Source organism: Beta vulgaris, chromosome 7, assembly GCF_026745355.1.
Source record: "Beta vulgaris subsp. vulgaris cultivar EL10 chromosome 7, EL10.2, whole genome shotgun sequence".
NCBI classification, from domain to species: domain Eukaryota; kingdom Viridiplantae; phylum Streptophyta; class Magnoliopsida; order Caryophyllales; family Amaranthaceae; genus Beta; species Beta vulgaris.
This window is the reverse complement of record NC_079208.1, coordinates 8983769-9007941: the sequence shown is the minus strand read 5'-3', so window position 1 is coordinate 9007941 and position 24173 is coordinate 8983769. Positions and strand designations below refer to the sequence as shown.

The window sequence follows — 24173 nt, the reverse complement described above, 5'->3', positions numbered from 1 at the left end:
ACAAAAATACCATTTCTGGTTAATACAAGTTTATCAGATTCAAAAGATAACTTAATCCCAGCTTTGTTTAAAAGTGAACCAGAAATGAGATTTCTGCGGATATCAGGAGCATGCAGGACATTCTGCAAAGCAATGGTTTTCCCGGATGTTAATTTCAGGAAAACCTTTCCTTTGCCTAAAACACTCACAGTGCTTGAGTTTCCCATGAAGATGCACTCTGATTCTGGAACTTTCTGGTATTCCTGGAATGCTTCGTTGTTGGCACAGATATGACGGGTTGCACCAGTATCCACGATCCATTCTGAAACATTGCTTACCAGATTTACCTCGGACACCACAGCAGCAATGACATCATCATCTTCAGCAAGGTTGGCTTGAGGTTTGCCATCTTTGGATTTGACTGGGGTTTCCTTCCTTTGACGGCACTCCTTGGCAGCATGCCCATACTTACCACACACAAAGCAGTTACTAGGGCTGGCAAAAACTGACCCAACCTGACAACCCGACCTGAAACTGACCTGAAAATTCCGGGTTTGGGTTGAGATTTTCGACCTGAAAAAAAATGGGTCGACCCAACCCGACCTGAAAATATAATGGGTTAGGTTCAGGTTGACATTTCCAACCTGAAAATAACCCGAAATGACCTGATTTTAAAATAACTTAAATTAAGTTAGGGCCTTAGACTAAGTTAGCCGGTTAGGTTATAACTTATAATATTGGGCCAAGCCCAATAATTCTAAAATACTAAATACCTCCACGGCATTTTTTACTCTGCCACTGTGCTATATTACAATCAAAAGATTTAAAACCCTAGAGAGTAGAGACCTCCTCTAAAAAAAAACCTGGAGACCCATTGAAGACTTGAAGTTCAATCAAAATCGGAAAACCCTAGAGTTCAAACTTCGAAATTCTTCGAATTTTCAACTCCTAACATTATGTTCTTCTTAATCTTCAACTCCTAACAGTAAGTTCTCTCTAGATCTAGTTATGTTCATTTCGTTTTTCGTTTTTCATCGTTCGTTTTTTTTTTTTACTTTTTTTTTACTTTCGTTTTTTTGCTGTTTCTTCTCTAAGTTTTGAGTGTTTAAACTGTATGCTGATTCTTCTCTAAGTTTCTAGTATGCATGTGCTCTGTGCTCACATGGTTTCATCACTTTCATGGTTTTGTTTTTAGTTTTAACTTTCATTGTTACTAGACATGTAGTGATGGTTTTTTTCTGTGTTTAATCTTATTAGATGGCTGACTCTCAATGTGAGCGACCCATTGAAGTTGGAAACGATTCAGATTCTAATGTCAGTCATGGCAAGTCAGTGAAGAAGAGCAATGCAATTACTGATTCTACCTCGAACAAAGATTTTAATTTTCAATGAATTGAACTATTTTATTTTAATTTTTGCAAGAAATAGTTAAATCTTGAATTTATGTTTTATAATCTGAAGTTGGTGGCCAATTTATGGTTTTGAATGTTGAAAGTTGAAACTTCAACTTTTACATCTACATGTCCTTTCTGAATTAAGCTGACAATATTTTATTTAGATTTTTATTTCAGGTCATTTTGGGTTGGTTTCGGGTCAACCCGAAACATATAAGGTCGGGTTTGGGTTGACGTTTTCGACCTGAAATATAAATCAGGTCGGGTTTGGGTTGAGGTTTTTGACCAGAAATATAAATCAGGTCGACCTGAAATTGACCCAACCCGACCTGATTGTCAGCCCCAGCAGTTACCCTTAAATTTACCTTTTCCCTTGAAGTTGTTGTTATTCTGCCTGGTACCATGAAACTGATTTTGACCTTTGCATTTCGGTCCTTTACCTGCAGCAATCTTAGTTTCCACAAGATTAGCAGAACTAGAAGAATGATCAACTGATTTTCCCTTTATTTGGATACGATTCTGCTCCTCAATTTTTATATGGGACACTAATTCTTGAAGGGTAAAATCTTTCTGCCTATGTTTTAAGGAATGAACAAAATTCTCCCAAGAAGCAGGCAATTTTTCTAGAAGGCAATTGGCTTGGAAAAGGTCAGGAATAGGCATACCCTCGGCAACAATATCAGCACATAAATGTTCATACTCATGAACTTGATCAAGGACAGGTTTCTCATCATTCATAGAAAATTTCAACCAACGACTACACGCATATTTCTTAGTCCCAAAATCATCAGTCCCATACTTCGCATTCAAACCATCCCAAATCTCCTTAGCATTTTTAGACTTACTATAAATCAGATAAAGGGAAGCAGTCATATAATGCAATAACATCCCACGACAGGTCTTATTATCTTTTACAAAATCCCTAACAGAATTTTCAGGAGCAACATCAACAGACAAACAATAATCAACACCAATCTGACCCAAGAAAAATTCCATTTTATCAGACCACATCCTATAGTTTTTCCCATCAAAAGGTTCTAACTTTGACATATCAGGGACAAAGGGATTGGTTATAGGAACAACATTTAAAATACGGGTACCTTCATTAGGAATATTAGCAGCCATAGTTCCGAAAAATAGAAAAAATATTTTGGAAAATTCAACTTTAGAATGTAGGAACTAAAATAGCTAACAATATAAATTTAACTTATCTGGAAAACCGTGGCGTGAAGAATTCACTGCCCTAAAGTTGAATTTGCCCCGCTACAACACACGGCCTCTTAGCAATCAACCTCCAGGGGTACACGGTCTCTGAGTTTCCAGTGTAGATGGAAAAACAGATTGAGAACGATCTTGAATATTGCCCAGAAAGATATTTTCGAGAGAGGAAGACGAAGGTGTTTCTGATTTTCTGTGTGTTAATGAGAACAGTAACCTCCGTATTTATAAAAGAATACTAGGGTTAAAACGTGGTTACCAGCCGACTTAATGGGAGGAGATAATGGCACGTAATTAGGAAATAACGGCTCATTAAGGGAGGAAATCCGGGAAAAAACGGTAACCTAATTACTGCCGATTCATTCTTTACACGAATTCATTTTTCCATGAATTGCTGAAAACAAAAAGAAGGTACCCGTATTTTAAATGCTGGCTTGGAATGTACTCCCTCCGTTTCATTTTAATTGTTACACTTTGATATTTTACACTATTCATAAATTTCACTTTGACTATCATTTGTGATTTATAGGCGGATGGAAATATATTCATATGGGATCTTGTTAGATTCATCATTACATGCATTTTATTAATATGTACTTTTTATAATTTTTACAAATACAAATCTAAAGATATATGTCCTCAAAATTTTGCATTGACATATGTGAAAAGTATAGGTGTATAGATTAAAATGAAATGGGGGAGTACTAAGGTTATTGCCGTATATGGCTTTGTCTGTAATGAATGCTTGAAAAACTTGATCTTTGATTTGAATTAATATAAAGTTCCTTCTGTTGCTAAAAAAAACGAGTACTCGACTTGTCAAACGTTTCATATATAGCAAACAAATTGTAGATGAGCGAAGATGTCAAAACGAGCATCAATAAAAATCAAAGTTCAATGAATTTGATGCAGAAAATTACACAATATAATTATTTGCTTGCTTTTTCTCGTGCTAATATGGATATGTGCTTGTGATATGTGATATCACGTGTTACTTGTACATAAAATATAATAGCAATGAGCAATTTACAAACGCCGACATAACACGACAACAGTAGTACTTTTCAAGGTTGAGTAAAACTATCCAAGTATTTGAAATCAAAAGATATGACCCAATCTTCCATTTGAGAAGCAAATTGTGTATCTATATCACATAAAAACGACTACAACAGATAAAATCGACAATATACATCATACAATAAAATTGGTTATATCATACAAAAATTGATTATAAAAATCTGATTATATTATCCAAGAACTCACTATATATATCAAATAAAAAATGATGATATCATTCAATACTTGGTGCACAATAAGTTATTATGCATCGGATTCATTCAGTATTTTTAGATAGATATAAGGTATTGGAATTATTTATTTTATCGTTCAGGTACTCAATAGGAAATATTGGATGTATAATTGGGTAACCCTTTGAAATTCGTGGAAAATTGGTACTCTTTTTCTTCCTTTTCTTTTGAAATTTTTTATTTTCTAAGCATCCAATTTTCTTAGTAATTAGTTTTAAATCTTGAACGTTTCCTAGATTATTGTTGGAACTTATATTATGAGTATGTGATAAGGCTAGTAACTAATATTGGATGATGTTTTACTAAATTTTAGTATTGGAGGACGGAGGTAAAAGAATGCGGGTTCCTGAGATTTCCTTAACCTGAACTTATCAATTATATAAATGATTATCGATATCTAGTGTTATGGAGTATTAGCTTTCCGATTCGATATGGACATTGATTTAGGTTCCCGACCTATATTCAGCACTAAAATTTTCGGGTTTTTCAGTTTCAAAATAATTTGGATGTGAGTACCAAACTTTTATTCAAAACCCACATATTCTGAATCGTATTTGAGTTGAGCGTAATTGTGTCAAAAATGTAAAAGTTTATATGAGACACATAGGGAAGCTTTTGTGAATTTAATATTGTCATGTGTAAGTTGTTTCATAAAACAATGAAATTTTTGTAATTTAGAAAAAAATACTTTATTTAAAATTCAAAGGGGTAGTTTAAGAACTTCAAAGAAAAGTTAAACCCCCTTACTTTTCCTAAATGTATTGAAAATCGACTTTTTGCATCATTTATAAACTAACAAAACCAATTTGACACCGTGATTGCGAATTTTTAATATGGAGAAAAGGGCCTGAAGTTGACCCCAAGCCCGAAAAGATTCGATCTTATCCAAATCCAACCGGTTATCAAAACTCAAAAGTAATCCGACCTAAAGTAGACCTAAACATTATTTTTTTAGTGTGCACATTTAACATGTAGTGGTCAAAAACCTGACTTAAGTTTAAAAATTAAAAACTAAAAGTTTTTTTATAAAATTAACTAAATCTAATATTAAATCAAACTTAAATTTGACCAGTTTTGAAAATCATATACCCCAATCAAACCCTATTAGTTAAAAAAGAGATTGGAACACAAATATGGTGACCCAAAATTACCAGCTTTAACCCGATTTAACCGGCCCAGTTACCACCCCATTTGCTTACAACAATGACAAAATTAACTCACTCATCTAGTCATCTATACACTACCAAATATTTACTTGTACCTGATAAGATGAAAATGTGCGAAACTTGCCTATAAAAAGAGAATTAAACGATATCATTTTCAAGCTCAAGAAATCCCACAATATAGATATGAAGATATCACATATCCTGAGGACCTCTAAGCTAAAGCTGGTATTCTCTTTTCTTCTTCTCTTGTCACTTGGAACGTCAATTGTAGCTCAAGAAGTTGGTAAGTCACACACTTATAGTTTATGAAATAGTTGAACAATTGTATACTTTATTATATGCTCTTTTACTAAAGTGTTGCTTAAAATTTGACAGAGGATGAATCAGAATTCAACTATATTCAAGGAGATGAAAGGGGGCCGGAAAACTGGGGAAATATTAAACCAGAATGGGCCACATGTAACACCGGAAGAAAGCAGTCTCCCATCAATCTATTTGCTCCGTTTCCAGAAAGAGTCCCTAACTATGTGCGAATTACAAGGTTATATCAGCCTGGCCAAACAACTATCAAAAATAGAGGCCACGATATAAAGGTTAGCTAATCTCCACACCAACCATTTCTAGAGCGGATAATATAACATAATCGTACCACCACATAAAAATATAATCTTCTTGCATTCGGGAAAAAAACATTAAAGTTACAACGATTTTAGGAGATATAGGTCATTAGTTAAGTTTAATTCCTCTTTTTAATTCAGCTTTTTTATATAGTTTAATTTTCTTAGTTCTATAATAATATTTGATTAGAAATTTATTAGAATTTTTTGGAATATGTTACATATAAGAATATGCCATTTTTGTTATTTTGTAGGTTAAATTTGCAATAAAAATTTCAAATTTTTTCATAACTTATTTAAGATCCAAATTTTGTTTATCAACAATGATTTAGGAAGATGATCAAAGATATTCAGTTGAAAGAAGATGGATTTATGTATAAAAGAACTTACATCCCTTGATAAAGAGAACTTTAAGTCTTTTAACAATAATTTAGATTCCCCTAAAAAAACAAATAATTTAGATGAAAAATTTATAAAATTTTTGGCATGTATGTGTTTTTTTGTTGCTTGTTTGTTATATTATTAGTAGTAAGTTAATAATTTGGAAAAAAATGATACAAAAGTAATTTCAAGTTTGGATCATCTTTCATCATTAATCCTAAGTTTCAATTATTTCATATCAATACTATCCCCATATCAAATTAGATGCTACATATGCACTTTTTATACTATTCACATATTTTATTTTAACCATAGTTTGTGATTTATACGTGAATAAAAATATAGTTATGTGTGATATTGTTGAATTTTTTAATATGTACTTCCTCCGTTTCTAAATAAGTGCAACATTTGCATAGTGTTTAATATTCAGTTTAAACTTTAATTAGCTTTGGTGATTTACATTTTAGGAAAAACATAGTCATGTGGGATCTTGTTAAATTCGTCTGGATGTGAATTTTTTTAATATCAACTTTTTAAAATTTTTACTAGTAAAGATATTAATGGTTAAAATAATACATTAACAAACATGAAAACAAGAAATGTTACACTTATTTAGAAACGAAGGAAGTACTATTTATAATTTTTATAAATATAAAATTAGAGACATATGTCATTAAAGTTTTGCAGCTGATACATGAAAAGTACAAATGTAATATCTATTTTAATACGTATGAGGGAAGCGAAAACACGTAGAAAATCTCATCCAAGTGTAGGGATGGCAACGGGTCGGACTTGGACCACATTATGCATAATCCGACTCCGACCCTGAAGGAAGTCGGATTTTAAATCTGAGTCCGACTCCAACTCCGACATCCGACTCCGAAAATCTGACTCCGACCCGACTTAAAATCTGGGCATCCGACCCCGACTCCGATCCGACTTAAAATTCGAACATCCGACTTAAAATCCGAACATCCGACTCCGAATCTGATCCGACTTATTTTTTGCCCATTTTTTTATAATAGAATAGTCCTATATAATACAATAATTTAATCATTACAATTTATTCTAATAATCATATGGAAATCTTATATAGTACAAATAATGTAAATATTACTATTATTTTTAACAATTATTTCTTCAATGGCAAAATCATATATAGTATAATTGGCTAAAAGTCGAAGTTAGTTTATACATAAATAATACAGTAATATAAAAAAAAAAAAGGATTGATTGACTAAAAGTCGGATTCGGATGTCGGATTATTTTTGAGATCCGACTCCGACCCTCCTCCGACTCGGAGTCGGACTTTTTAAACGAATTCGGAGTCAACTCGAATTTTTTCCTTTGAATCGAAGCGGACTTGGATCGGATTTAGACTGGATTGCCATTCCTATCCAAGTGTGACTTTTGAAAATGAAGTAGCATTCATAGTAGTTGAAATAATTGTACGTAGCGTCGAAAGAAAATCTTTTGTCCCACTCAAATGTACCATTATGACTTACGACTTACGAGACACCGTCACGGGCCAAATAAAAAAGCTGCAGGCCCCACTTTCATAGTTTTTTTTTAAAGTATGATTTATGTTTTCCGGTTTTAAAATGTGTCATTTAAATGGCTATTTTAGTTTCTTTTATCGACTCCCTCACCCTCTTTTTTGTTTCTTTCTCTGTTCTTCCCATCTTCGTCTGCCTTGTTTCCCCAAATAACCTCTCCTCTATTTCAAACAATTATCCCAACAAGCTGATCATCCAAGCGAGCACTTATGCAGAAGCATCAGAAAGGAACACCATTACAAATTAGAGAAAAGGAGCATGTAAAATTCACAAATTAGAGAAAAAGGGCATATAATATTACACATTCGCACTTGGCTCTTTTTTTTAGAAGTCAGGGACTTCATTATAAGGTCTAGCTTGCCAGCTTGGGCCTTCTATTAGTTGGTCACACCATTTGTTCAAGGTGTAGCCTGCCTTATACAAAAGTTTGTGAAAAAAAATTTATGTAACATGAGTCCCTGTAATCTTTAACTTGTTGAATAGGTGATAAACGGAGTGAGCTCAATAAGAGAACAGAACAATAATCAAACTTGGGATTAGTTTGAGATAAAAGAAACTTGGGGCTATTTTGGGATTATTTTTTACAAGTTTTCCTAATAAATTTTCATGATTTAAACCAAGTGCTTCATTGCTACAAGTCTATGTTTCATATGTTCTCTTTTAATTGCAAATAAGGGGAGACAAATGGTTTAAGGAGACTATATATATATGGAGAAAAGAAATTTTCGAGTGAGAATAAAAAAGAAATATAACGATTAAGAAAAGCAAAATCTCTATTCTATATGGGAAGAGGGGTAGGACACCAAAATATTAGAAACCCCATTTTACCCTCATAACATCTCTATTATAACTATTTCCTTTAATGAAAAAATAAAAAAGAAAACTACCTAATTAATTTAAAAAATAAAAAAATATTACAAAAAGAAAACCATCAAGAATTCAAATATTCCTAATTTATTAGAAATAATTAATAATTAATTTAATTTTTTTCATCTCCTAAAAAAATAATTTTGTACGTATGTTCGCACGCATCGCGTGCATATAAAAACTAGTCTATATAGAATCTAACATTCAAGGTAAAAAAAATATTATGTTGCCACATGTATCTCTCCTTTCTCACACAATCAATGAGATCTTCCTAATAAACAAGGAACGGTGCCATGTGGCGCTCTTCGTAAAGGCATTTTAGTCCATGTAATCTACCTACAATAAAAAAATAGAAATTGCATAATATAAGGTTCGATCCTACGACTTCAAGTTTACATACTAGAGTTTTAACCATTAGACCAAGTGATATGTATTATCATCATCTTAAGGTATATTATTAATAAATAAATTTTTCCTTACTCGAGGCATAATTTGAGCCTAAAAACTAGTTAAACAATAAAAAAATGTGTTTTAAGACTCAGACCCATAACCTCTCATTTAAGATAAAAATTTACTAACCAACTACTTTACAATCTCATGGTGGTCTTTATGGAAAAAAATAAAGACAAGATGATATTCTCTTCTTAAAAGAACTCAAAAGAATATATTAATACTTATTAATCTAATGCTAATAATAATAATGTGTCCTACCTTTAAGTAACCTTATATTAAAAAAAGCTCTTAAATTTTTTATAATACCTCTCTAACTAACAGTTTAACACCACTATAATATTTAATCTCATCGATTATATTCTTATACATTAACCTAAATTTCAAAAGAAGATTGCATTCTCCGTTTCATAAAGATCTTCCACCTTTCCATTTAAGTGCGTTTCCAAAAGATCTTCCCTCTTTTACTTTATTCCTTATTTGGAATTTTTTTCCCCTAATTACCCTGTCATGTCTTTATCATATGGTCCACCATTATATTATTAATTCTATTTTACTCCTTTTCTCTCTCCTACTTTAACCCCTTTTTATTTGTTTATTTATCTTAACCCCTTTCTCTCTCCTACTTTACCCACCCCATATCCCACACAAATGGATCCTCCTTGGTAACTTTAGGAACAGTAACAAGGAAGATCTTTAGAAAACGGAGGGAGTAGTCTTTATAATTAATTATAGATTTATAGATGTGTACTATCTTGAAATCGAACGTTGTATTGATAAATTATTTATATAATAATTTACTATGTAGAAAATTTAGTAGCAATTGGAGGATTAATTTACGAGCACAATCTAATGCTTATAACTTTTTTTCATTTCTCTCAAGTGTTTGATTCAACACTTTAAATTCACAATAGTAAATAATCCGAACATTGTCCGAATCAACAACTTAGTTACATTCTATATGAAATTCTTGAGGTTTTTTGTTTTGCTAATTAAGAAAGTAGATTAATGAAACCACAAATTTACAACCAAACCAAACCTAAAGATAGAGAGACAAACCAACTAGGCTAGACCCCCTCCCTTAAGGCAGGTAAAACAAGCCTACTTAGGCCACTAATTACAATGTTTGGAACCAATCATAGTCTTTACTAGAAATCTTTTTAGGTAACACTGTCCAAATTCGAGCTTTTGTAAGGGATTTCATTTGTTTAACCACACAACTAACACTAAGGATACATTATTGCCAGTATCTAGAGTTTCTACTACGCCATATCAGATATACTAAAGATGTAAGTCCAGCTAGTAGTACTTGCCTTTGAAAATTGGATCTTCTTCCATTCCGAATGCCCCTGATCAACTGTTGCAAATCTGTACAAGCTTATGAAATTCTAGTCCATTCTTTAAAGTGTTTCAAACATTCCTTACTGTATTAACAAGTGAAGAACAGATGGCCATGATCTTCCCTAGAATCTGCACAAATCAAGCACACATCTGTTTGACTTATCCCATATTGTGCTAGCTTTGCAGTAGTTTGAAGTTTTGACTATATGGCTAACCAAAGTATGAATTTATGTTTGGGAATAGATAATCTACTCCAAACAATTTTGTCCCAGGTGATAGCTTGTTGCTTCCCAATGAGTTTGTGGTATACAGTTTTTATGGAATAAAATGTCATACTACTAAGCTCATTTTGTGAAAGGATCTGCTTCAGCTGGTCTAATTTCACCATACAAAACCTCTTCCTATACCAGCTAGCCCCTGATGTAGGCTCATAAGTCCACCAATCTCTTCCTTTCAAATACACAGAGTCAACCCATTTAATCCATACACTGTCCTGCTTAGATGCAATAGCCCAAACATACTTGCCTAACCTGGCTGTGTTCCAAACAATGATGTTTCTAAAGCCAAGCCCCCCTGCATTCTTCCATTTGCACACTTGTTCCCATGCTATTACCCCTGATTTGGCACAATAATGCTTACCACTCCATAGAAAAGCTCTACAGGTCTTATTAATCTCAGTGAGCACCCTTTTGGGAAGTAGGAATACTTAGGCCCAATATACATGCAAGCTAAGTAATACTGAATTGATCAGTTGAACTCTAGCAGAGTAAGAAAGGTTTCTTGAGCTCCAAATTCGAATCCTTGCAATCATTTTGTCTATGAGAGCTTCACATTTCCCATCACTCACTTTATTTGCACAAATTGGGACCTGTAGATACCTAAATGGTAATGATTGCTGGGTGAAACCAGAAGCCATGGTAACTCTCTCTACATCTTCTTGTTGCATTCCACAAGTGTAAAAAGCTGATTTACTTATATTAGCTTTCAATCCAGAAGTGTTTGAAAAACGCTTAAAAGCCCTCAGCATAAGGTGAATAGATACATAGTCCCCTTTGCAGCACATGATCAAATCATTAGCAAAACACATGTGTGTGAGTTTCAACTCTTTGCATCTAGGATGGAACTGAAATTGTTCTACTTCTCCAAGCTTTATCAAAATCCTTGACAAATATACCATGCAGATAACAAAAAGAAGTGGGGATATGGGATCCCCCTGTCTCAATCCTCTGGAAGACTTAAAAAGCCTTTCATACTTCCATTATTCACCATCAAGGAAAACATGGGAATTGATACAATTCTGTAATGAGTGCAATAAATGATGGAGGGAAGTACAATGCTTGTATCATCTCATTAAGGAACTCCCAGTTTACTGTATCATATGCTTTTTGAAGATCTATCTTCATTAAGCAGCTAGGCTTCACCTGCTTCCTTCCATAGTGTTGTTTACCATGTCTTGAATGACCATGATGTTGTGAGCTATGTATCTGCCATGCACAAATCCCCCCTGATTTTCGATAATCAAATCAGGCAATACTTCTCTTAATCTGCCACATAATACCTTGGTAACACATTTATACAATGTGTTACAACAAGATATAGGCCTGAATTCTATCACATTTGTAGGGCACTTTGTCTTAGGTACTAAGGTGATTACAGTAGTATTCAATGTCTTTAGTACCTTTCCTCCTTGTAAGACATCTAAAACAGCATCAATAACTTCATTCCCCATAATAGACCAAGTGTCTCTATAGAAATATGTTCCAAAGCCATCAGTTCCTGGAGCTTTATCTCTAGGGATTGAAAATAGAGCTTTCTTCACCTCTTCCCTGGTATAAGGAGCTGTGAGTATAGCCTTATGTGCTTCAAGTACCATAGGGCCCTCTTGTATCAAAATTGTATTAACTTTCTTCCTGTTTTGACTATCAACACTGAACAGCTTCTCATAATACTCTAGGAAAGCATTAGTAACAGTTGTAGTTGAATCATGCCATCCACCATATTCATCATATATACTGTAGAGACTTGATTCTTCAATCTTCTAGCTTTGATACTTTGATGGAAGAGCTTAGTGTTATCATCTCCCTCCTATAACCCATGCCAATTTAGCCTTCTGAGCTAAAAATTCCAAGTAACCAGTATGCTTTAAATGATATTCTTTTACTGCTTCTATTACAGCTGCTGCATATACTTCTTCCCCTAGATGTTCATGCATCAGGGTTTGTGCATTCAACATTCTCTAATGTGCTTGAAGTTTAGTTGTTTTTATATCAGAAAAACCTTCCTTGTTTAGCTCCTTTAAAGCTATCTTCACCCTCTTCAGCTTCTGCACCACTTTATACATTTTGGTGCCTTTTTTTTTTTTGCTAAGTAAAATCATATAAACACCAAAACACAAGTACAACCTAAGCAAACTAAGCCAAGAGCAGCCCAACTAGGTTGGCCCCCTCTTGAAATAGCCGTTACAAAACGCTAAACAACATATTCATTCATTCAAGATTCTTTCTAACCATTGTTTCTCCCTAGAAGAGACTTTCTGAGGCATGACTAGCTTTATTATGAGTTGCACAAAATTCTTCATTCGTTTGAACAATGTCTCAGGCCTCCAGACTACTTGATTCCACACAGCTTCATTTCTTGCCCACCATATACTATATACCAAACCAGAGAAGACAACAACTATTACTCTCTTCTGTAAGCCAGTTCTCCTACTTTTCTGTAGGATGAACCACTGTCTTTGTAGCAGAACTTGTGCGGAAGAAAGGTGCAGCCAACTCTTAACCAGCTCAAGGCACTAAACTGAGTAAGAGCATTGAAAAAACAAGTGATTGTGAGACTCCTCACCATCAGCACCTAACAGGCACTTATTTTCCTCCAATACTCCTAACATAACCAATAGGTCTAAGGTTCTCAGCCTTTGGTGCATAACCAGCCAACATATCATTCTATACTTAGGAATAGATAACCTATTCCAAACCAGTTGATCCCAATGAACCACATTACTTAGTCCAATCATCCTCTGGTATGTACTACTAATGCTCATTCTAGGCATATTCTTAAGTAACTGCTCACTGTAGTACCTCTTTAGTTCAGTCTTAACTTTGCATACTTGCTTCCAGTACCAACAACAATTTGGTGCCTTGTATATTACTATTCCAAGTACCACTCACTGAAATTCTTGAGGTTCCATGGTTTTCTAAAGTTTGAAACATCCATTGCATCATAGATAAGTCTATAACCCCTCATCACCTTCCTCGTCCCCTAGGTACGGTTCAAAGTGAAGATCTGGTAGGAATTGTGAGATGTTCCTATACAAAATGATTTATGCTATCCATAGCCTTATACACGCGACGCATGTGTTTATTGCTTGTGTGTGTTCTTAAATTTTTCTAATATCATTTTGAAAGTGTAATTTATAAACATTATAGCATAGACTAATGTAATTTTTAAAGTGTAGAAATTGTCATGAACACTTAGATGTAAAGTCTTATAGTCAAACTAAACTTGTGAAATTTTTTAATTGAGAAACCATTTTTCTCATTATATCAAGTTACTTTGTTAATGCTTATTTAGTTTATTATTATTATTAGAATTTTAAGGAGACACCGATACACACCATGACCCCATCTTTAAATTTGGAAAGGATATAATTGTAGAAAATCTAAGAATATACAATTATATATTTAACTAAAGATAACAAATAAAGACATTTCATGGGGACACCATAACTCCCGCGTAGCTTAAACTAAGCTACTCATACAAAATTTAAATGTGTTATATTAACCTTACATCAAGGGTGTTTAAAAAATCCGATTCAACCGATCCAATCCGCAATCCGATCGATCCGATCCGAAAACAGATATTTGATCCGATTTTTTAAGTTTTGGATTTCTCGTATCGGATACCAGAAAAAACGGATCAGATACTAATCGAAATATATTAGTTCGGATATTTGAAAATCGAAACTTTTAAATGTATTAAAATTTTCTTTCAATAATGTTAACCTAACTTTCAGATTTACTTCCTTACTTGCAGCCCACTTCCCCATTTTTTCAGTCTCAACTCTCATATAAAAGCTCTGCTAAATTACAATATGATGATATTATATTTGGGAGCATTGTTTAAGAGTAAGAGATCAATGCACCCCCAGTCCGTTAATTGCATCAACCAAAAGTTTTGTGGGATACCAATTTAGGACTATTCATTTAAATATTACTAGAAATGGTTTTCACTTTTTGACCAATTGTCATTATACGTTTCCTTTTACCTAAATACAGGGCTCCGCCTGGTTGATGGAAAGTAGGATGTTCATGCAATGCTTGACGACCAGTTGACTATAAACCTTAAAGAACTATAATCAGAATACCTACCTAAAAAATAAAATGAGGGATTATTCTTTTTAGAGAAGCATTTTAGTTACCTAAAATAATAAGGTTCTAACATATTTTAGCTACTAAAATTATTAGTAGTGTTTGGAGAGTAGACATCGTCATAGGCCAGGTGGGGTCGGTTCGTAGTCGGGCCGGTTCAACTAGGTGTGAAACTGAACTGGACTGGTTAGCTGACCGGTCGGTCAGATTCAGGTTAAGGGTTGGATTTTCTCAAGATGGAACTAGTTCGGCCCTAGTTCAAGGCTCGAGCTAGGCCGGTTCAGGATTGGTCCACCGGTTTGGTGTTTTCTTTTCTAATTGAAAGAAAATGCGTTTTGATTTTCAAATTGTAATCGTATATGCATTGCATTTATAATCTACCTCCGTTCCAACTTCCACTATATAAGTCTTGATTCTATTTTTGGGAAATAAGTTAAGTGGAATCTTATTTTATTTGGATAAGTAGAGCCATTTTTATTGGGAAACACTTATATTAATTTTTTCTTTTTAACAAAAAAAGAAACACTAAATGTTGCACAGTGTAACATGTAGAGAAGTTCAATGGGGTAAAAGATTTCATTTTATCATTAATAATGGTACATTGGGAGCTGAAATTATGAGGATATTTTGGAAATTAAAATTTTCATGTGGATTTTCTGGGCATAATTATTGATTGACAATAGAAATAGAACTTACATTTTCGGACACCTTATAAGGAAATAAGACTTATATTATGGGACAGAGAGAGTATATGATTTTCGATACATTTTCTCGACTGGTTTGACTGACCGTTTCAGGTTTAGTACGGTTTAAGATCCGGTTCAGGATTGAGTGCGGTTCACGGTCCGGTTCAAGTCTTGGGTTCACTAGACACATTTGGTTGTCCTGTTCCGGGTCGGTTTAGGCCATCTGGTGGTTTGGGTCAGGCCGATCTTTTAACGATTCGGTTCAAGGCCGAGTCTGGTTAGACCCGCCCAATAGCCACCTTTATTAGAGAGCAGCTGAAATAAAATTTCATATGGTTAAGATGACTTAGATGATAAGTTAAAATTTTCACCTTTTCCAAATCAGGTGATTGAAATTATGAAAATCCTTTATAGATTTTGATATCAACTAATTTTGCTAAAATAATTTATCAACTAAAGCAACTACTTTTGTCAAACACTTAAGCTTTAAGCTACCTTATTATCACTTCCAACACCTTATTAATTTCAGCTTTATCTTATCAGTTTTAATTTATTTTCAACTACTATTGCCAAATAGAGCCATTATGAAATATATATATATATATATATATATATATATATTATGGGATCTTGACTATTGGATCGAGTTAAGTCTATATATATGAATAAAGTTCACATGATTGTACTTATTACTACTCCTTCCGTTTCCTAAAGATCTTCCCTCTTTCCGTTTAAGTGCGTTTCCATAAGATCTTCCCTCTTTTACTTTATTCCTTATTTGAAATTTTTTTCCCTTTTTACCCTCTTATGTCCCTATCATATGGTCCACCATTACATTATTAATTCAATTTTACTCCCTTTCTCTCTCCTATTTTAACCTCTTTTATTTGTTTATTTTTCTTAACCCTTTCTCTCTCCTACTTTACCCACCTCACACCCCACATAAGTGGATCCTCCTTGATATCTGTAGGAATAGTAACAAGGAAGATCTTTAGGAAACGAATGGAGTATATGACAACAATGAAATTGTAATACGGTACATTTTAGTGAAAATTTAATCCATTTTAAGATATTACATGATAATATTTCAAAGATTGGTCCCGTAAGAAATAAAATATTATAATTTAGCCAAAATAAATTACATATTGGCTGAAAAAGATAATAACATAGTGTTCTCATGTTATATTTACATGAGAACTTTTTATGAGAACAACAAAAATATATTATACTTTAGTAAAAAAATAAATTTGACATATTACATCATAATCCTTTTTCCTAAAAATTGAAATTCATTTGGAAAATTAACTCCGTAAGACAAAAAAGTTTTAATATAGCTAAAATAGAATATATATTGGTTAAATTGAAATTATAACAAAGTGCGCTCACTAAAAAATTATTTTCATGGATCTATATATATATATAAAGGGACAAAATCACATGAGAATGCTCCTTACATAAGAAATGAGAATGAATCTCAACCACACGAGAGCAAAGTATAACTATTCTTGCCTCTCTAGCGAAAGTAATGTAACATGAGAGGCAAGGGTAGTCATAGTTTCCTATACTCTATTGACAATAACATAATACAAACAAAAGAAATTGGGTTCAAAAGAAAGTTAATTCCCTTGCAACCAAATAAAGAAAAATTAATTAGAATTGAGTTTTCTTGTGGAAAATGATTTTCATGTAAAATCACTTTTCGTGAAAATTTTTCCATCCAACCAAATACACCCTTATGTTTTCTATAGTAGAATATGTTAACGAATTGGAGATTATCTAGCACCTGTGGCTTCTTCTTGTATAATTTTTCTCAAATTTCATTTTCTGCTAAAATCAAGGATGGAGCTTGTCGGATGCTCAACTTTCTTAAATTGGGGTTAATCATGATGATGACAAACTTTTTTCAATTTCTTGTTTGAATTCGTGTTTCTAGCAGTGAAGATGATAAAATTCTTTATATTTCTCGTTCGAATTCAAGAAAAAATTCTCTTCTACTATATATTCCAAAAAAAGTTTTTCCTTTTATCATTTTTAGATGGGTAAGCTATAGATAATTTGCATGTGGGAAGAAAAGATAGAGGTTGTTGATGACTTGATGGGTAATACTCAAGTTCCATTTCGTTGTTGTTGTAAGAGACAAAGTTTGGAGAAAAAAGAAAGATGAAGAAGGTGGCACTATTGGGAAAATATTTTTTTTAGCCTCCTTCTAGAAACTCTTTTGTTAAGAAGAATGTTCATCTTATTTCTCTTGTACAGGGTCACTCACTCAAAGGTCCAACAAGTACTTCAATCCCTTCCACCCCTAATATTGAAACTTACTTCCACTAATATTTAAACCTTAGTCTCCCATGTGTAAAATAGAAAATTATACAATCAGACACAATGTGAAAAACTTCATTGAGCCTAACGCAAACCCATGTAGCAGGATAGTTTGACCACATACAAGATTGACAGAATTTTATCCTAAAACCAATTGGTATAGGTGGAGTAACCCACTAATCAATATGTTAGTCATTCTCTCTTTAATTTTTCAATGTGTGATAAACAATATCTATCTCACTCGTATTATACTCTTAACACTTCCCCTCATATGTGAGCCACCTTTAATCTTGCAATTTCGATAGGTCAAAACATCCTCGCTGGGCCTTCTTTAGACTTCCAACATAAGGTCAACCGAGTTCCTTTTTATGGAATTTATCACTTTACTTCCAACAGGTCAACTGGGTCCCTTTTTATGGAATTTATCACTTTTCATCTTGCATTTCATAACGGATTAGGACCGTTCGCTCTGGTGCCATGATAAATTTCATTGGACTTGATACAAGCCCATGCAGCAGGAGAGTTTGACCAAATACAAGTTCCCAGGGTTCTATTCTATAAAACTGATTGACGATAGGTGTTGTGACACACCAATCAATATGTTAGTCATTCTCTCTTTAGTTTTTCAACGTGGGACAAACTATTCCTAACTCACATGTGAGTTATACTATTAACAAGAGTCCTTGGTAGTATTGGGAAAATATATCACCACCTGAAGTTACTCTTATAGTTCCTCTATTTATTTTTAGAGGCTACACTTTTGGAATTATGGACTCCTATGTAATTTTTAGAGAGGAGAGAGATAAAGAGAAAGAAAATTAGAGGACCCGTGTGATAGGAGAGAGATAGAGAGGATTTATTTCTCGAAAAAGAAAGTGATGCATATAATTTGAATTATTTTTAAAAAATGTAGCATCGAAAATTAAATGGATGAAGTACTAGTCAAAGTTACTCTTAAAAAAATTTACTTCAAGTTATCCTTAAATAATAAAGTATGCTAAAGGTGGTAAAGTTACTCTTACAAAATAAATTAGCCCTTGAGATATAATAAAGTTATCCAAAACTACTAAAAGTTATCCTTGTATTCAGTTTTCAACATAATACTTATTTTTATTAGAGCATATTACTACCTATATTCTCTATTTTCAAATAGTTGAATTAGAATCCATTTTGAAAAGAAAAAAAAAATCCTTTTTGACATATTACATCTTAATTCTTTTTCCTGGATATATAATTTTTTTTTTAAAATGTTACATAAGGAAGAAAAGATTATAGTTTAGCCAATTGATTATATATTGGTTAAAACGAGTCATAACGAGATGTTCTCATGTTGTCATATGTAATTTATGTATGTGTATGTATATATGTGTATAAATTGTATGTATATATGTATGTGTATTTTTTTTATTATTGGGAAATTAAGTCAGCCCAAGGGCTAACCCCTACCAAGGCTACTAGCCTTGTAGTAACTACCAGCACATTGGCTGGTAAAGCATGCAAAGCATGTTAAGGAAATACCCCAACATAATGATGGGGGTAAGGATCGAACCCCTGACCTCAAGGATCAGAGGGGAGTGCTCTACCACATGAGTTAGCTCCTCATCCTTTATGTATGTATGTGTATGTATGTATGTATATGTATGTATGTGTATGTATGTATGTATATGTATCTATGTGTATGTATGGCCCACTATTTTGGTTATTTGCATGCAGCTTGAATGGACGGAAGGAAGCAGCAGCATTCAAATCAATGGCGTTGATTATATCCTTCGCCAATGCCACTGGCACTCTCCCTCAGAGCACGCAATAAATGGCAGAAGGTATGTGCATGATATACTACCTCTATTCTCTATTTTCTTATAGAGTTATAGATGTAATATTTTGATTTTTATATTTGTTAATATATAAGTTTAATTATCGATCTCCAGTCTCCGACATATCCCTCTCTAAGGGCCTGTTCTCTTGGCTTAAAACAGCTGAAATGAACTGAACTGAACTTATCAGAGCTGAACTGAACTGAATGGAATTGAATTGAATTAAATTAAACTAAATGTAATAAATATATAAATAATATTTTAAACAAGAATAATATGAATATTAAATCATGAATATAATGATAAGTAATATAATGAAAATAATATATATTTTGGATATTTTTAAATGATAGTTATAAATAAATAATATTAATAATCATAAATTAATAATAATAATAATAATAATTAATGATAATAATGATAATTAATAATAATTAATAATAATTATTTTATATTATTTGTATTAATATATTAATACTTGATGATGATATATAATAACAATAATATCTAAGAAGTAATTAATATTACTATTTTAATAATTAGATTTAATAATATAAAAATATTTAGTAATAAAAATAATGATTGGGTTGGACCGCAAAGAGTACATCATAAACCGTCTTGACGCGATTTGATTGGTTTATGGGCTAAAAAAAGTGGGTTTATTTGTGCTTTGACCTAAATCATGTTCCTCCTAATAATAATAGTAATAATAATGAGTAAATCTATAATAAACAAAATAATATATAGAAACAACAACAACAACAACAACAACAATAATAATAATAATAATAATACTTAATAGTAATGATATATATTTAAATAATAATAATAATAAATGATAATAATGATAATAATAATAATAATAATATTTAACAAAATGGTTATAAAAGAATGGAGCTGAACTTAACTGAACTGATCTGAACTGAACTGAACTGAAGAGAGCTGAACTGAACTGAACTGAACTGAAGAGAGCTGAACTGAACTGAAAATAAGCTGGGGAGAACAGGCCCTAATTATCTATTATTCTACTCGTCTTTTTCTAATTGCTACATTCTACTGGTGTGTACTATTCACATGCTAATTTTGACCTTCTTTAAGTTCATATACACAAAGAATTACATAGTCATACGGGATCTTGTTTGATTCTCCCCAATTTGTACATTCCGAAAATATAATTTTTATAATTTTCTCTTATACATAACTCAACATATTAAGGTTTAAAGTTGTATACTTGTATTATCTCATACTCCTTACAACATTTGCATTTAACTACTATTCATCTACCAATTTTATCTCATATTCTCTTAAAAAAAAAAAAAAAAAACTAGTTAAGTGGAATCTTATTTGATTTGTGTTAATACTTTCATAATTTTTAACTTTTTGTAATTGTTACTTATACAAAATTAAAGATATCAACAAACAACATATGGTGCATTGGATTGAGTGTACAAGGCATTTGTTGCATCCTTTAAAGAACATAAGACTAAAGGGTTATGATTTTTTGGCTTTTAAAAGTGATGTTTATTAAGGGCCTGTTCTCTTCGGCATAAAACAGCTGAACTGAACTGAACTGAAGAGAGCTGAACTGAACTGAACTGAACTGAACTGAACTGAATTGAACTGAATTGAATTAAATTGAATTGAATTAATTTAATGTAATAAATATTTAAACAATAATAATATGAATATTAAATAATGATTAATTATAATAATAATAAGTAATAATAATGAATAATAATAATACTAGTATTTTGGATATTTTGAAATGAGAGTTATAAATAAATAATATTTATAATCATAAATTATTAATAATAATTATTATTTTATATTATTTGTATTAATATATTAATACTTGATGATGATTATATAATAACAATAATATCTAAGAAGTAAATTAATATTACTATTTTAATAATATAATAATATTTAGTAATTAAAATAATGATTGGATTGGACCGCGAAAATTGCATCATAAACCGTTTTGACGCGATTTGATTGGTTTATGGGCTAAAAAACGTGGGTTATTTGCGCTTTGACCTAAACCATGTTTCTCCTAATAATAATACTAATAATAATGAGTACGCTATAATAAACAAAATAATATCTAGAAATAATAATAATAATAATAATACTTAGTAATGATATAAAAATAAATAAATAATAATAATAAGAGTAATTAGTAAAATAAAGTATACCGACATAATAATATTATTTAACAAAATGGTTATAAAAGAATGGAGCTGAACTGAACTGAACTGAATTGAACTGAAGAGAGCTGAACTGAACTGAAAATAAGCTGGGGAGAACAGGCCCTAAATCTTGTGACCAATTTCTATGTTTCACTTATTATGGAATGGAGGAAGTATTACCTAATATAGGTATTTTATCAGCTTATGTATAGTTTTCGTCAGTTTATGTTTTTGAATGTCATTAACTTATAGGCATTTTCTATCATTAGTTTTTAGTTCTTTTTTGTATTGTATTAGCTTATCGACAAACCTTATTAGTGTATGAGCTGTGAGTAAGGGATGCAAATTCGGACCGCAATCCGGTTCCTTTTAAAAATTTACTTTTATGAAAAAAAATTAATTATGTATATTATTAATATTAAGTTATAATGTGTCTCATACAATATTAAATTTTACAATGTGTTTGTATTACGTAATATATATATATATATACAATTTAATTTAAATAAACAATTTCAAAAATTAATTCTTAAATGTAAATCACGAAGCGGTCTAAAATCGGACCAGACTTGATATTTTTCGAGTCCAGTCCAGTCTCTAGTCCAAGGAAACCTTGGGTTCAAGTTTGCCGGTTCAACCGGTCTCGGTACAACACATCCTTAGACTACCTATGAGCATAACTTTTTTATTTTTTTGAGGGAATTTCATGAGCATAACTTTTAGTTCTGAAATTGCATTAGTCTTGCATTTTCTAGATTCAACTTTATCTATATGGCTCCCTACACTACAATCCTCAATCCCTATTATATTTTTGTGTGATCTGTGGCTTATCGTGACAACTTAGGTATGCATTGGAAGCGCACTTCGTACATCAAAGCCTAGACAACAAGGTGGCAGTAATTGGTTTTCTTTACCACTATGGCAATCCTGATCCTTTCCTTTCTTCGGTAATGAATTTATGGATCATATAATATTAATATACTCCTAGTTTGATTGGTAGTTCTAAAATAACCAACTCATTTCTCTGTTGATGGAATTTGATGAATGAAATGAATTTGCAGATAGAAGATAAAATAAGATCGATTTCAAACAATGCATCAACAGACGCTGGGGTAATTAGTCCATCACAAGTGCGGATGGAAGGATCGCAATATTACAGATATAGTGGGTCACTCACCACCCCTCCTTGTGATGAAGGTGTCATATGGACAGTCGAAAATATGGTAATTTCAACAACCCCGATCTCCCAATATATATGTTGTTTCTGTCTAGAAATTAAGGGTACTGATTCCTTTGCTTAGGGAATACCGGGTCAGATTCGAATGTCCTGAGTCCAAAGTCCGTACGCCGGAATCCTGCAAAAGTAATGGTTAGACTGCCCCGGGGGTTGTTCCGGGATCGCCTCTCCGACGCTCAAGTCAGTGATCAAGCTTAGAGAGATAAAGTCTAGAGAGAGATGCTCTGGTTTGTTAGGTAGGAATTCAATACTTTCTCATTGATGAGGGGGTTGAGTATTTATAGTGCTTGGGATATCCCAACTGTAAGCCAGCTGGAGGGCACTGACAGCTGGGAGGCACTATCACAGGTGGGGCCCTTTGGAGGTTTGAGGCTCTATTGGGTTTAATTGTCTCTGGCTGGCTTAGCCCAGGAAGCTGGCTTAGCCCAGGAAATAAGCCCAAACAATTAGCCCCACGCGCAGAATGGAAACATCGAGGCCTTGCTGAAGTGTCTCCCGTTCGTGGAACCTAGACAGCCTGAGCCCAGGCTGACCTGGTCTCCTGGGGAGGGAGGCACGTGCGACCCAGTCTCCTTGAGGAGAGGGAGGGCATGTGCCGACCGGTCTCCTCAAGGAGTGGGGTGGCAAGTGCCGACCCAGTCTTCTTGAAGAGAAGGGCGGCATTGCCGACCCGGTCTCTTCAAGGAGAGGGTGGCATGTGCCGACCCGGTCTCTTCAAGGAGAGGGGTGGCGAGTGCCGACCCAGTTTCCTTGAAGAGAAGGGAGCATGTGCCGACTCGGTCTCTTCAAGGAGAGGGGTGGCATGTGCCGACCCAGTCTCTTTGAAGGGGGGGGAGGCATGTGCCGACCCGATCTCTTCAAGGAGAGGGGTGGCACGTGCCGACTCGGTCCCTTCGAGGAGAGGGGAGGAGAAAGGATGCGCCGACCCGGTCTCGTGGGAGAGAGGGGAAACGTGCGTACCGAGCTGGTCTCGTAGAAGAGAGGGGAAGCTTGCGTGCCGACCCGGTTTCATAGAGAAATGGAAGGGTATCATTCATACATGTCTCGGACCAGGGCCATTGAGCCCCATGTTTGTCCGAGCCGGTGCCTACTCTTGTTAAGCCAATCTGGAACTTAGGAGAATTCATCAACCAAAGAAGAGGGCCTCCTTGGTCGAGCTGGTTGGACGCGGCTCGGATGAGGGCCAATGAGCCCCATGCTTGTCCGAGCCGGTGCCTGCTCTCGCTAAGTCAATCGGGGACTTAGGAGACTTACTCAACCAAAGAGGAGAGCCTCCTTGGGCCGA

At 33.5% G+C, this 24173-nt stretch overlaps 2 protein-coding genes and 1 long non-coding RNA gene across 3 annotated transcripts; 2 read left to right on the top strand and 1 right to left on the bottom strand.

The window, feature by feature from the left end:
- The first annotated feature begins 843 nt into the window (after window positions 1-843).
- Window positions 844-1490, top strand: LOC109133564 (uncharacterized). The gene is made up of 2 exons (XR_002038686.3): window positions 844-964; window positions 1237-1490. It is a non-coding gene; the product is annotated as an uncharacterized LOC109133564 (long non-coding RNA).
- A 219-nt stretch (window positions 1491-1709) lies between these two features.
- Window positions 1710-2498, bottom strand: LOC125491712 (uncharacterized). Its single transcript, XM_048633805.1, has one exon. The coding sequence runs from the start codon at window positions 2496-2498 to the stop codon at window positions 1710-1712; it is 789 nt and encodes a 262-aa protein (XP_048489762.1).
- A 2657-nt stretch (window positions 2499-5155) lies between these two features.
- LOC125499628 (alpha carbonic anhydrase 7-like) lies at window positions 5156-23324 on the top strand. Its single transcript, XM_057396311.1, has 5 exons — window positions 5156-5347; window positions 5440-5657; window positions 19362-19468; window positions 22496-22598; window positions 22713-23324. Exons 1-5 carry the CDS (start codon window positions 5248-5250, stop codon window positions 22950-22952), a joined length of 768 nt encoding a protein of 255 aa, XP_057252294.1. The 5' UTR covers window positions 5156-5247; the 3' UTR covers window positions 22953-23324.
- Window positions 23325-24173: the final 849 nt, after the last annotated feature.

Excerpts from the sequence above, each read along its gene's own strand:
- LOC125491712 (XM_048633805.1), bottom strand. The coding sequence starts at position 2,498 with ATGGCTGCTAATATTCCTAATGAAGGTACCCGTATTTTAAATGTTGTT.
- LOC125499628 (XM_057396311.1), top strand. The coding sequence starts at position 5,248 with ATGAAGATATCACATATCCTGAGGACCTCTAAGCTAAAGCTGGTATTC. Across the intron at positions 5,658-19,361 it reads ATAGAGGCCACGATATAAAG|CTTGAATGGACGGAAGGAAG; the intron begins GTTAGCTAATCT and ends ATTTGCATGCAG. Across the intron at positions 22,599-22,712 it reads CTGATCCTTTCCTTTCTTCG|ATAGAAGATAAAATAAGATC; the intron begins GTAATGAATTTA and ends ATGAATTTGCAG.